General features: G+C 40.4%; 1 protein-coding gene across 2 annotated transcripts; it reads left to right on the top strand.

Moving 5' to 3' along the window:
• The first annotated feature begins 703 nt into the window (after positions 1-703).
• On the top strand, positions 704-13,405 carry lhx3 (LIM homeobox 3). Of its 2 annotated transcripts, none has more exons than XM_020458270.2 (6): positions 704-1,031; positions 7,781-7,952; positions 8,101-8,300; positions 9,763-9,914; positions 11,288-11,459; positions 11,862-13,405. In XM_020458270.2, the coding sequence occupies exons 1-6, from the start codon at positions 962-964 to the stop codon at positions 12,278-12,280; spliced, it is 1,185 nt and encodes a 394-aa protein (XP_020313859.1). In that variant the 5' UTR covers positions 704-961; the 3' UTR covers positions 12,281-13,405. The 2 variants fall into 2 exon arrangements, with proteins under 2 accessions (XP_020313859.1, XP_020313857.1); XM_020458268.2 differs by having other exon boundaries at positions 8,098-8,300.
• Positions 13,406-14,588: the final 1,183 nt, after the last annotated feature.

Raw genomic sequence — 14,588 nt, 5'->3', positions numbered from 1 at the left:
GACGCTTTACCACATTTCAGTTAATTACTATAGTTCCCGCCTTAAATTTTGTAGATTCCGGATCTCTTTGGCAAGACGTATCATTCACCCAAGATCCGTGCTGTCTGAGACTGAGATATCGCGTGTGACTAACGTACAAACAAACGGAAGGTGACAGTTCCACAGTCCCCTCCCGTTTTCATCGTGGGGGGCAAACAATGACGCTCCATCCACTTGTCTTTGTTGGTCTATTCTTGGCCGAACAAAAGACGGGCACGAGAATAAAAACGCATGACAACAATGTCCGGACGAATCGCCCATTACCCTATTGTGTACGATGAAAGATGGACACGTGTACCTCTAAATGGATAAGGAGGGAAGGGAGGAGGAGGGGAGGGTTGAAGACAGTGGAGGGAAGGGAGGAGGAGAGGAGAGTTGAAGACAGTGGAGTGGAGGTGGGGGTTTACACGCAACACACGCCTCCGGCCTCGCGCACATACAGAAACTCCCCTTTTCAGCACCGTGGACAGGGCATAGTCCTCCACGCGCCCACACCCGGAATCTCGACTCCAGCTGTTACTTTTGTTACGTTAAAAACGAACACCCGTCCCATCCTGAGGTCAGCTGACGCTGGTAATGGTCAGGCATTATCCTACCCTACCCCCCCCCCCCCCCTCTATCTTGTCTGGACCAACACACGGACTCAAACAGCAAGTCGCTGCATTCTCAAAGTTTCCTTGCAGGGTGACCGACGCAGAGACCAGGTCGACAGGCGTACTTTAGCCTCTTACAAACACGTTATTTTTGTGATTCTCAAAGGATAAAGAAATAGGATCATGCGTTTTTATTTTTTCCTAATAATCACCTATCATTAGCCTAAACTCAGCAGGCGCGCATCTTACTTTCATTTCCTCTGTATAGGCCTATCTCAACCTCCGATTGATTGTATGTTCATCTGAGCTGGAAAGCATCACTGCTCAGAATGTTGCTTGAACATCCTGGATCAAGTTGTCAAAATCCCGTGAATTTCTCCCGATACAGTGCAGGTCAAGGTAAGAAGCCGGCTTTCTTGTTTGTTTGTTTGGAGTCATTTGCACTTCTAATCGAGATTTTAAATTAACTTTATATGGAAATGTAGCCAGCCTACCATCGAGTCTATTTGACGCCGTTTAGTCCCCTGTAATCTGTTAATGGCTCATAATTAGCTATGAAATATCTAGCTATAGAGCAAATCAGCACAGCGGGGGCTCCGCCTGCAGCTCAAAGTTTTACCGACAGGATCCAACATGCATGAAATAGCCCATTGTATCTCACAGCACACCCTATCATCATCAGTTAGACTTCTGAAATATGAGTTTGACATATCACCATTATAAGCTGAAAGAAGTTACAGTGAGCTGTGCTTTCCCTTTCGAGACGGGAGAAGTTGTGAAAAGAGAAACATTGATAGACACATCGAATGGAATGGATTTCATCATATTGGCGAATAGCACTTAAATGTGTGTCCAGTTGAACACAATTTAACAGGGTATTCATACTGTTTCGAGGTGGGACATTAAAGCTTTAATTTATGTTTCCCTGCGTGCGGGAGACGTTACGAATACGTAATGAGCTGCATTGTTGGAAATCATATGAACAGATGTTTTGCGTGTGCTGTTATTTCACACCATCTCTCTTGTCTGTCACGCGAGTCACGAGACCACCAGAGCGCTTTTGCACCAACCACTTGTGTACGAAACAAGGCGACAGCTCGGCAGCACACAGGCCGCCCCCCGCCCTCCCTAGTCAACAGCCTGTGCAAAATGCTTAACAAGTGTCAGGTTCCCTTCGACAGGTGCGGCACCTGAGGTCCGTTACACACAAAACGCTTGAAATGATAGGCCTATGCGTAAAAAGTTTGCAAACAGAAAATGTCTGTTTGAAAAGGCCTGGCATAACTTTGCTTATTTGAACACACTGTAAACCATGTAGACCAGTAGGCATGTGGTTTGTGAATTATTCCATTACATCTAGGCCTATAGGCTATTCATTATGTGAGGAGTTATTAATATAGCCTTCTCATCCCAGGCACAAATTATTGTTCGAAAATGTGCAGCATGTTTGTAGCAATAGTAGTCTTTCTTCATTTTTCTAAATTATGAATCTAATAAAGTATATCCATGCCACAAAATATATTGTGTTGCCTTACATATCGGGGAAATGAATAAGGCGTGTAAGCTATTCCATGGCCAAATCAAAAACCAATAGATTAGCAATGGTTTTAGAAATAAAAGCAATAACGATCTCTTTACTAAACCACTAGCCCATGTCCGACTCTTTCTCACGGATCACTTTTCTGTTTTGTTGATCATAGAGCATTTCTCATCTTACCCCATTACTGTCTCCTCGCCCCTCAAAAGGGAGCGATCAATAGGACATAAAAATATAGCTGAAATGTAAAAGGGAGCACTGAAGCATCCCACACCTTTCACCAAAATGTATTTCATATACTCAGAAAATACTGGCAAATGGGGCATTGATTTTAGATTCATCAGGGGTCCACGCAGCCATGGCACTACTCGTGATTTCCCAAGGCGCCCTTTTGCGCCTGAGATCAGTGTCGATAAAATTCATCGTGGTGTTGCTTCGATCAACATGTTATTGAACGGCCAATCTCTCCCCTAAGTAAACAGTTGTCTTTGTGAAGTCAGCATAGGCTATAGTTCTACAATATGGTGTGTGTGTGTCTGTGTGTGTTTGTGTGTGTGTGCGCGCGCGCGCGCGTGTACGTGTGCGCGCGCGTCAATCGCACGCCAGGTTTATATGTTCTCGTTACGTGATGGAAATTGTAGATTTGGTTTTATTACGAATGTAGTGTTATCTACCGTGACCCGGTAGTAGAACACAGCGACAAGTTAAGTTACAACGTCAAGTTAAGGAGATGTTCTCTTTAGCTTTTGAGTTAATAAGATACCATGAGTGCTATGGCTGATATAATATGTGAAACGTCCAAAATATCCAATATAGAATAGTGCATGTAATTAAATCATACCTGTCAAATATAACAGTAACGTTTGTAAAGGAATATTTGTCATCTGATCCAGATGTTTCAAAAGAAATGTGTTAATTTCATCAAGCTATTTATTATTAAATGGGGATCCTATTATGATCCTATGTAGGCTAATGGTTCTTGTGACATATGCCTCCTAGTATTCGATATATATATTTTTTGTAAATAGGGGTCACCTCACGTCGTTCTATTATTGTGCATTTTCGAAAAGGTAAAAAACGAATGAAACATATTTAAAACTATACTATACTGTAATAAGTACCTAGGCCTATGTTATGGTGGAATGTATTCTGCCTTGTAAACTGCACATCAACCACAGAAATCCAACAATCAAGGCCAGAATAAATTGTACAATAGCTACCGAAATAAATTGATGTACAGGCCTATTTGAATCTTCGATAGCAGGCCATGTGTTGCGTATCCATAACATAAACTGTCCATTACCGGCAAATATTTGGAATGTCACTTTATTTAACTTAACTTGAACTTATATAACTTACAGAATTTTCGTACTCAACCGTTTCAGCACATAATTTAAAAAAATATGTGCCAGGTTCCATTTTCGTTTGCGTTTGATTATTTGTGTAGCTTCGGCTATATTATGGCCGTGATTCGATTTGAAATAAGCCTACACACTGTTTTAGAGAAACGTGCATGCAAAGTTCCATTTAAAACAACTTAGGCGACTTTTCGTGCTGTGAAAATATATTTTCATAAGATCATGCAAAATGTGTTAGTGTAAATGAACCAGCTAAAGGTCAAATAGGAGCTTCTTGCAATAAAATGACATTTAATAGCATAGCCTATGCATCAACTAAACACACATGGCCGAAACCATAGTCAAATGTTATCTTGTTCCATTTTTCCTCCCTCCGAAGAGCACTTGGTACCCGCACCGTTTCCAAGTTTCTGATCGTTGATGATAATCTATCTCCCTGCTTTAACAGGCCAGTCGCTAGGGTAACCGCGCGTCGTAATCCTGCGCAGTGCACATCACACTGGGATACAGCAAACTCAAGCGTATGCAGTCACACCGTGCGTGGAATTGTGGTATTCTTCCCTTGATATACTGCATAATATGGCGTTGTGAGTGATAGGTGCGCAGCTAGAACACAGAAATACAGTCGTTTTTCGTTATCGTGTGAGGAGAACATGAGCAATGGATGGACATAATGAACTGAACTCTCCAAATGGAGCACCGAATAACACGGAGATGCTGTTTGCCTTGCTGGCCCAGAGCGAGGAATTACGTAAAGGTATACAACAGCGCAACGCATGATTCAAGTTGTGTTTTAATCTAATTTGATATTGGTTACGCACATTACAATGGTCAGATATTTAATCAGTACTTTGTTGTCGCTGTTTATACTTGTCAGAATAAGGGATGTTGTTTTATTTCATTCCAACACCTTCATGTATCTCATGCTGTATGAAGAACACAATGTAACTTTATTCGAATAGTCTCCTCTTTTGTATTTCTGAACATTTTTATAATGCAATGAAATGCTTATATTTCCTACATGGATATGTTACAAATGAACGCTATTCTTGCATGCATAATTCTCTCATACACCATCAGTTTTAGACTAGTCAGTGGTTAGCCGAAACAGTGGACACTAACCTTTTCAGTTTTTTCCACTTTTCGCTCCTGTCCCTTGTATTACAATGGCTTATAGCTAAATCTGTATGGCGAAGGATTAAGGCTAAAGACGGCGAATCTACGAAATAACATATGTCTTATCTGTTTGCTCCAAAGCAACTTTTTACACTTTATTGCAGTTTTGATCTTGTCGCAATTGTTCCATTCATTGCATTCGAGGGTTAAGGATTCAGTAGACATTATTGAAGTGTGATAAGATAAGTGTGAATTCTTTATTTAGGATGGTGTGGATTGTAACAACTATGTAACAACCTGCCCTAAATGGGACAAAAGTATTTGTTTTAACGAGGTTTCTATCAATATTACTGCAATTTCTAGGGATTGAATTAGCTTTCACGGGCGTATATCTATACTGGTAATATTTTTACAAGGTGATCAAATCGCTGGATTGTGGCGTGAGACTAGACCGTTGTATTCTAGTTTTACAGAACCTATTGAATTAATAATGAGTTTGATGCACCTGTTGGTGACGTGGCTCCCTCGCTGTTGTGCGTTGCTTGCTCTTGGTCCCAGAAAACAATGTTCCATACATTTTTCATAAATTGCCACAAATTAACAATAGGAATGCGATTCCTTCGACGAATGAAACGTGGTTCGACTTGAATAAGTAAAAGTGCTAACATTTCAAGCCTCATTTAAGTTGCCAGTGATGCATCTCACTCGATACGTGTTTGTTGATAGTTAAATAATAACTTGCAATGAAAAGTTATTTGTTTGCTGGTAGATGGCCATTTTGTTTTCGTGTATTGTCTTGTCTTGATGAAGGCATGCTTAAAAGTTGGCCATGCGGGTATGTTTGAGTGGATTATTCCTAAAAGGTCAATGGCCTGCAAATTGTCACATTATGTCTATTGATGTTCAGTTAATTATATGAATTATAGCAAATCCTGAACTTGATGAAGACATTGGCTTACTATTATCTGTAAACTGTACGTCGGAACGATTGGGTATCAGAGGGATATTGTCAAATGTCATGTGTAAATTAGTCAAGATACAATTATGCAAATTTGGCCATATGGGCGGTCGGGTTCATCATCCCAACACCGAAACAATTTCTAGTAGCCTAATGTGCACGGTATCATCAGCATATCTACATTGTCAATAAACTCATGTTAACACACAACGTGTAACAATTAGTTATGTGACTGAAGCTACATTTGATGACATCGAAACACATTTCACCTCATCCACTCTAGTGTGCACTTTCAGCGTAATTTCATGCGTTATAGTGGGAAAGGCTTGGATGGTGTTTTGACCATTTGAATGCAGGAACATTGGCAACATATTCAATGTCCGAACCTTCGATCAAATGTTGCTGTGGTCTCGTTTACATGAATGAAACCCTCCTTGCCCACACTCCGAAGCGGGTCTGCTTCTGCATGATTTGGAAACCAGATGCAAAGTAAAACCTCAAACTACGTTGATTGGGCGTCTGAGCTTGGACATGGGGATTGGCTGTGTCGATACAGAAGGCTTGTTTTTTCCCCCCTTTTTATTATCACTAGTGATTATTAAATGGGAAACAATGGACCAGTGTTTTAAAGAGAGAGGGACCCATGCGCCTGTTGTACCCACTGGGCACAGACGTAAATTCAACGTCTATTCCACTTTAGTGCAACGTACATTTTATTGAAATATAGTGGAAACAACGTTGATGCAACCAGTGTGTGCCCATTGGGTGACCTCAAACACGAGGATAGGATAGCCCGTGCATGGTCGCAGGAACGAGAGAAGAGATACATACATACTGTATATGTTGAATCAGTAAGGGAAACGGGGAGAGATGGAGAGGGAAAGGCTTAGAGAGAGAGTTTTTCGGTACCCACTGTCGTTTATAGATGGTCTGGGGGACTTGGATAATTTGGTTACCATGCAAAGTAAGTGTTTTAATTAATGGCTTGCGCTTTTTCGAGGAGTGATAGTAGAAGGGGGCTTTTTTATAGGCCTATGTCTTCTTCATTCATTCCGCAGATCAAACGTCATGGTTCCAGCATGATAACTCAATCAGCCAACAGTCAATATGTGTTGGCTGTGGTCTTTGTAATATTTTATGCTATTAGTTGGATTTTCGCGGTGTTCTTTTGTATTGCATCTGGCACCCACACTTGGAAAATGTTAATGGATGTTGCCAGGTTTCGATAATCACACAAAAAAACAGGCCTTTACTCGAATTTATGGGTTGTGAAAAAAATGACGATGGTGATGATGACGACGACAATGATGATGATGATGGTGCTGACAAACGAATGAATGGCTGTAATTTATAGGCAGCAGTGTATTTACATCTGAGACTATTGAAATAATTATGCCCCTACATTTATTGATAGAGTCAACTTAATGGAAAACTCCACACAAAACTATATTTTGTTATTTGTTACATTCGCTCATTGTTGATAGTCCCAAAATGTTTTACTTGTCAGAAATCAAGTTTTCAAGGTATATAACTTTCCAAATACAGAAATACAGCCCATGCAAAATGCATCATACTGGCTGTATTTCTGTATTTTTAAAGTGATATATCTTGAACTATACTTTTCATTCAACCAGATTTGTTTATTAGGCCTACAACTTTTTAATTGAATTATAGCAATTCTCAATTACATGGCAATCAATATACATCGATGAAAATAAAAAAATTCTAGATACTAGCTCAGTGACAAAACTGTCTCATATTTGCCCTGAAATAGACTGCCTTGGGGTTTTTCCATTCATATCTATTTACTCATCACTTTCGATGCGAATTTATATATCTGAGGTTTTAGTGGTATCAACTGAAAAACAAATGGCATAAATATGTGATTCATGTATAAATAATATACCTATTTATAATATGCAGAATATGAAGTATGATTTATCACAATTTTTTTGATAATGTGTATCGAATTAGTGTCCTTATTTAGTGTCCTTATTTATCCCAAATAAGCCTTTTCTAAATCAAATGCATTAACAAATGTCTACATTTTACAATTGTATGAAATGCTATTTTGTGTCGTAAAACAATTTTATCACAGTATAATTTGTCTCCGTGCAACATGATTTCTTAAGCAGTGTTTAAATTCAAGATGGCTTCATGGTTATCCTGTCTTCTACAGAAATTCCTGTATGCGCTGGCTGTAATCAACACATCGTGGACCGCTTCATCCTCAAAGTGCTGGACCGCCATTGGCACAGCAAGTGCCTGAAATGCAGCGACTGCCAATCCCAACTAGCAGACAAGTGCTTCAGCCGGGGAGATAGCGTTTACTGCAAAGAAGACTTTTTTAAGTGAGTGCAAGAAATAGGCCGTCTCATGAAATACATATTATTTAATGAAGGACAAATTATTGAACATATTTTATAGAATCACAGGTTGTGAACGTGATTAAACTCTTGTCAATTTATTGATGATAACCTTCTTATTTCCAAAAAGGAGATTTGGGACCAAATGCGCGGCGTGTCAGCAAGGTATTCCTCCAACGCAGGTGGTGAGAAGGGCACAGGATTTCGTATACCACCTGCACTGCTTCGCGTGCATCGTGTGCAAGAGGCAGCTCGCGACAGGTGACGAGTACTACCTGATGGAGGACAGCAGGCTCGTGTGCAAGGCTGACTACGAGACCGCCAAACAGCGAGGTGAGAGATCACTGTATGGCGCAGTGATCTAAGGCACTGCATCTCAGTGCAAGGGGCGTCACTACAGTCCCTGGTTCGAATTCAGGCTGTATCACATCCGGCCGTGATTGGTGGCGCACAATTGGCCCAGCGTCGTCCAGGTTTGACCGGGGTAGGCCGTCATTGTAAATAATAATTTGTTCTTAACTGACTTGCCTAGTTAAATCAAGGTTCAATTAAACATTTAAAAATACCTTATCACACCGATTTAGGGTCCCCAAGATCAGAGTTCCTAGATTATAACGCCTAATTACGCATGCATCCACAGTCGTTGATATTTCAGCGATATCCAAGAATGTGGAAATTCTACAAGGCCCACATCTTCATTTAATTCTGTCTACTAAACTACAACGTATAAAAAGGAGTATGCCTATAATATGTTATCAATCACCGCATCACCCAATACTTTATGTATTGTTTGGAGCTGTGAACTTGATCTCCAAGACTATGAGGTCACCCATAAACACTTGACCCATCTGCGCTAGTTGCGTCGTAGTCGTAGATAGCAATAGCCTATCTATAGATAGGCCTAAAGCCTGTCCAATTGCATTGAAGAGAGAAAACGTAGTTTATTTTATTTTATTAGCAGACCGACAGTGACTAAGAAGATACAATTCAGCCTCATCTGCACAACATATTCGTTTTGTTTCAAGGGTGTCAAAAGCGCTGGTTACCATGTTATGCTAAAGTAACTCATAGGCTACCCTAAAGCCTCGGATTAAAATCACTTATTTTATGTAAATGAATATTTATTGCATGAAAAATGAATTACAACTGACCTCTCACAGAAGCTCTGTATAAACAAAACGATATTCACGCAGGATATTTTCTTTGTGAATAGTTAATACATTACTCAAGTGTTATCTGCCCCATCTGTTTGTCGGAATTTACTGCCTGTATCTACTGCTGATTTACATATTGAGTTAACGTGAGTTTTCATAGACAAACACACGTTATTTGTTAATGAAAGGGCGCCATTACTTGGGCATTGGAGGATGGTCTCGCATTTTTTTTTGTCTGTATACTATTTATTTGCTTATGAGTTAGCATATATTTGGGATCAATTACGCACATAATAACAAATCATCAAATGTACGAGTAATCCGACTCATTAATAGTTTAAAACCAACTCTAACTCGCAAAGGATGCTGAATAATATAATTAATATAATTCAATAATTAGTTTAATAAGCATTGCACTGTAAATTATATTTCCATATATATATTTCTTTATAGATACATTTTTTGGGCACGCAAAAAGCTATTTTTTTAACAGGCTTACAATTTTCGGTGGATCTAACTGAATATCTATCAATATTTGGATACAACTTTGAATCGAATAGTAGACCTATGAGCATAAAGTATTGGGGGGCATTTTTGTTTACGTTATGGCTTACATTGTGTGTCTTGTATTTTCTTTTTAGAAGCTGACTCAACAGCGAAAAGGCCACGAACGACCATCACCGCGAAACAGCTCGAGACCCTGAAAAACGCTTACAACAACTCTCCCAAACCGGCCCGACACGTACGAGAACAGCTATCGTCAGAAACTGGCCTAGATATGCGGGTTGTTCAGGTAACTATCCATTCCCCTCCATTATAGACCATTTCATTAGCGTCCTTATTGTATTATTATCTAAGGTCATGCATGGGTTTCCTTTGGAAATAGTGCTTGAAATGGCTTCCCAGGTACAGAAGAGTTGGGGTTTGATGGTTAGAATTTACAGTGAGATGGAGTAAAAAAATAAATAAAATCTACACACTTGAAAGTCTGAATGGTAAGAGAGAGCTCGTTAACAACGCTGAGAGCCTCGCATATTGTCTGTGAAAGAGCCCTACTGTGGATGACTATGGTCAATTAGTCATTCTGTATATATCGTTTTATTTGCAAGGACACTTAAAGTAGGCAGGAAGCCACTATCCTTCATTATTCACTATTCACTGAAGGGGAAATGGGGGTGAAAAGGGTTCACTTTGGCTCCATATCATTAATGAATGTAGACCTTTCCTAAATATGGGTTAGAAAGGAGAACATTTTTACCTGTTTTAATTCAAGTATGCTTTGCATTGTGTAGATTTAAACCAATATGTGCTTACATTGAATGGTTTGTCAATCATAACTGTCTCTTTAAAAAAAAAAAAAAATGTTTCCAATTTTATCACCAAATTTACAGCTACAATTTAGAACGTGGACAAAGTGAGATTTAAATAATTAACATCAACTCCAGGTATTAAATCCCAGTGAGAGGGTAACATGCATGGTAACTTGTCTGCTCTCAGGGTTAAGGACAACTTATAGCTGTCGTGAAGTTAATTAAGCGCGTGATAAATCTTGTACAGGCCATGGTGGTCCCGAGATTAGTGTTCTGTCCCACTGTTTCAATCTCTCACTTGTGTTAAAGAAGACATGGCCCAGTCCCCAGACAGTCCTTGAAAATGATTTTGTTTTCATTTGAATGTACCTGACCACTTAAAAGCATAGCAGGGGCACTGAAGAAAGATGTCTGGAGTGGTTAGGAAAGCCATGTTGCATGTTCGACAATAGGCTATGAATGAAACATTCAGGTCAAAAGATAAAACATTTGATAATGTTATAAAACAGACTACTTGTGTCCTCTGCAAATGTAACAGTACATTATAGATTTCTCATTAGAAGAAATCAGTTTCACTTTACTCATAATTCCACCGTGCTTCTACACCTGCATTGCTTGCTGTTTGGGGTTTTAGGCTGGGTTTCTGTACAGCACTTTGAGATATCAGCTGATGTATGAAGGGCTATATAAATACATTTGATTTGATTTGATTGTAGAAAAAGGCTTCTACTTAGAAAAATAGGATATTTATTGGAGGAGCTGCCTTCAACAGGAAATTCCCAACTCTCCAATTGTATACCTAAAATAAATAGAACAAAACAAATGTACCTAACCATACAACACCTCTGTCCTCCAGGTCTGGTTTCAGAACAGGCGAGCAAAAGAGAAGAGGCTAAAGAAGGATGCAGGCAGACAGAGGTGGGGACAGTACTTCCGCAACATGAAGAGGTCGCGAGGTAGTTCCAAATCAGACAAGGACAGCATCCAGGAGGAGGGCATGGACAGCGACGCTGAGGTCTCCTTTACAGGTAGGATGAGAAAACAAACAGACAGACATATCTGAGATGATGTATTCACAATAACCAAATTAAAGGGAATGGGATACAGAGGGCGCCTTTAAGTTCCTGTTTGAGGAATTATGAGAGATGATAAAAAATGAGTTATTATCACAATTATAATACCAACTCTTTTTATATGATTTATTAGCTCATGAAGTGCATAGTGGAAATGGACATAGCACATTTGTAAACGACACATTTTGGTTTATACCCACTCAAATGTGAATGAAACCCAAATAATTCCAACGAGGGAAAATCTTATAAATCAAATGTTATATGAATGACCAGAATGAAACTAATAATATCAGCACTATATTCCATAAAGCTTCTATAATGCCACACCCTGACCAAGTGTCCTCCCTTTTGTTCCAGACGAGCCACCCATGTCAGAGCTCAGTCACTCCAATGGCATCTACAGCGGCCTGAGCGAGTCGTCTCCAGCCATGGGGGGCAGCCACGGCCCCTTCCCCCTGGAGCATGGAGTCCTCCCCTCTCAGGACCAGTACCGTGACATCCGCTCCAGCAGCCCCTACGGCCTACCCCAGTCCCCAGGTTCGCTTCAGGCACTGCCCAGGCACCAGCCCCTCATCTCCAGCCTGGTCTACCCTGACTCCGGCCTGTCAATCATGACCCAAGGTGGGGCCCCGGGGCTAAACCCAGGCATGAGAGGAGTGTTGGGGGGCACTAACGGCCCTAGCTCAGATCTGTCCACTGGCAGCAGTGGGGGCTACCCAGACTTCCCAGCGAGTCCAGCTTCCTGGTTGGATGAAGTGGACCACGGACAGTTTTGATGAGCTGGGTTGATTGGTCAACGTTGTCTAAGGACTCAAATGTGTTTTTTCTGTGTCTTCTCCTGCGGGTGTCAAAAACTGGAAAGAGACAGTCACGCAAGACCTGTGAAACAGAGAGACCGGGTCAGACAGTTGCTGTCTTTCACCCTCCTTGGATCACTCTCTCTCTCTGTAAATGAACTGTCAATTAATATTTTTCATTTCTCCTGATCTGAGTGAACTGAAAGGAAGGATTGGGCCTCAAAAAATATGAATGGTAGCACTTGGAACTCACACACCATTCCTTAAAGATAACAAGACTGAGAAGAATGGAGTGCTGGCCTGTTCTGAATGATCATTTAGCTACTGACGAAGTGTTGATATGTTGCTCAAATATCGTCAAGAGTAGGGTCTGAAAGGAAAGCAATCTCACTTCTACAATCTGAACTTGTAATGGTCAGACAGACATACTCCCTCTCTCAGCCTGAAGTCTTCACAGCACTCATCAAACTATGAACTATGAACTATGTGTACAGCGACTTTCCACCATCAGGCTTTTGATCCCTATGGTGTCATCAATATTACACCAGAGGAAGCTCACAGATACACACCATTTCCAGCTGTGATATCGTTGTGACAACTTAGCAAATTCAGACTTTTGCCCAATTGGATTTTAATAGACTCCAATCCTTTCCACCTTATTCTTCTCTCTGTTAGAAAAAAAGAAAAAAAAAGAAAGTGTACCGATGCAGGTTTTGGTTCAAGTCAGAGTTTTTATGTGTCTGGTTGTTGCCAAATGTCTGTGTATATTAAGGTTTATCATTGTGGAGAATTTATTTTTATACAACCCCTACGACAACATGAATACCACAGATATTAGGACTTTGTACATTGACGGCTAGGGATCTAGACAGGTTGTAGATGTCGCCTCCCACCGATAAGTAGAGGTCCAGTTACTTCTATGCATTTGTGTGTTCTCAGATGTATCTTGTTTGTTTCATTCTATTGAAATTACCTGGGCATGCTGAAACCCAGGCTGGTGTACGTGTTTGTTTATGTGGAAGATGTTTTATGTCTTATTTATTCTCTCTGATGATGATTATGATTAAGTGATACAGGTCTTTAATAAATTTGTCAGCTAAATCCAAACTGACCACTGACTCTTGTATCAGATCTTTATTATGTTGACTATAGACGTTGTCTTGGGTTCTCTTCTATTTATCAAGGCTCAGGCTAAAACCCAGATGCAGACACAGAAGGCAGATAGTACGAGTCTCAGAGTTAAAAACAGTACAAGGGGCAGGCAAAAGGTAAGTTAAGCCAGGCAAAGAGTCGTAATACAAATCAGAGTCAGGCAGGTGCAGGACGGCAGGCAGGATCAGGGTCAGGGCAGGCAGGAAGGTCAGAACTGGGAAGACTAGGAAAAAATAAAACCAGAGCACAGGAAATACGGGAACATGCTGGTAGGATTTGATGAACTAGCAACAGACAAACAGAAAAAACAGGTATAAATACACAGGAGATAACGGGGACAAAATGGGAGACACCTGGTGGGGGGTGGAGACAAGCACACGACAGGTGAAACAGATCAGGGTGGGACACTATCTACGTTAGACATAACAGAAAATGTAGTTTTTCTATACAGTATATACACATCTTAATTTCTCAAAACACAGACAGAAGATAGGGTAATTGGGGTGGTGGCTAATCTTCAATATCATCCCTTATTTTCCTGAAGTATTAATCACATTGATCTTACATCAGAATACAGATAATGTAGGGGAACCGGAGCGATCCAGAGACATGGCTGAATCTGCAGATTGGCCGTCTGGCTAATTACCAAAGCTGTATCAAGAGTTCAACGGCTCTTTAGTGCAGAAATTTGATGCAGACTGAGAGTCAACATGTCGATTTGGAGATAACTGTGCCTTGTTTGCCCAAATGCCCCTACGGGATAGAAATCTTCAATCCATTAGCTTATGAGGGATCGAATGCCTCTTGTGAATTTCCTAATTTGTTTACTTATTCAAAGTCAGGTTCAATTAAATAGATTAAACAGTGTGTAGTGTGTGCATGCGTGTGTGCGTTGGTGTGTGCTTGGTGCGCACATGTGTGTGTGTGCTCGGACTGTGTAAGTGACCGTCAATGTCTTTCATTTTTTTCTACCAGTGACAGAAAGACTTGCATTGCAGTTTCATCTGGGAATAGCATCACAGACAGTACATTTAAAACAATCCTCACTCTGACAAAGACCATCAATCTGCACATTCTTTATAGATGGATCCTTTCACCATCTTCCAGCAATATGCAGCTCCAACAGGAACTACAG

Source organism: Oncorhynchus kisutch, linkage group LG23 (genome assembly GCF_002021735.2).
Source record: "Oncorhynchus kisutch isolate 150728-3 linkage group LG23, Okis_V2, whole genome shotgun sequence".
In the NCBI taxonomy this organism is placed as follows: domain Eukaryota; kingdom Metazoa; phylum Chordata; class Actinopteri; order Salmoniformes; family Salmonidae; genus Oncorhynchus; species Oncorhynchus kisutch.
Note: the sequence above shows the minus strand (reverse complement) of the source record. Positions and strands in the feature narration are given on the sequence as shown.

Bases quoted from the DNA above. Each gene is read 5' to 3' on its own strand.
- lhx3 (XM_020458268.2), top strand. From the start codon at position 962: ATGTTGCTTGAACATCCTGGATCAAGTTGTCAAAATCCCGTGAATTTC. The intron at 1,032-7,780 runs GTAAGAAGCCGG...TGTCTTCTACAG, and splicing joins CCGATACAGTGCAGGTCAAG to AAATTCCTGTATGCGCTGGC. The intron at 11,460-11,861 runs GTAGGATGAGAA...CTTTTGTTCCAG, and splicing joins CGCTGAGGTCTCCTTTACAG to ACGAGCCACCCATGTCAGAG.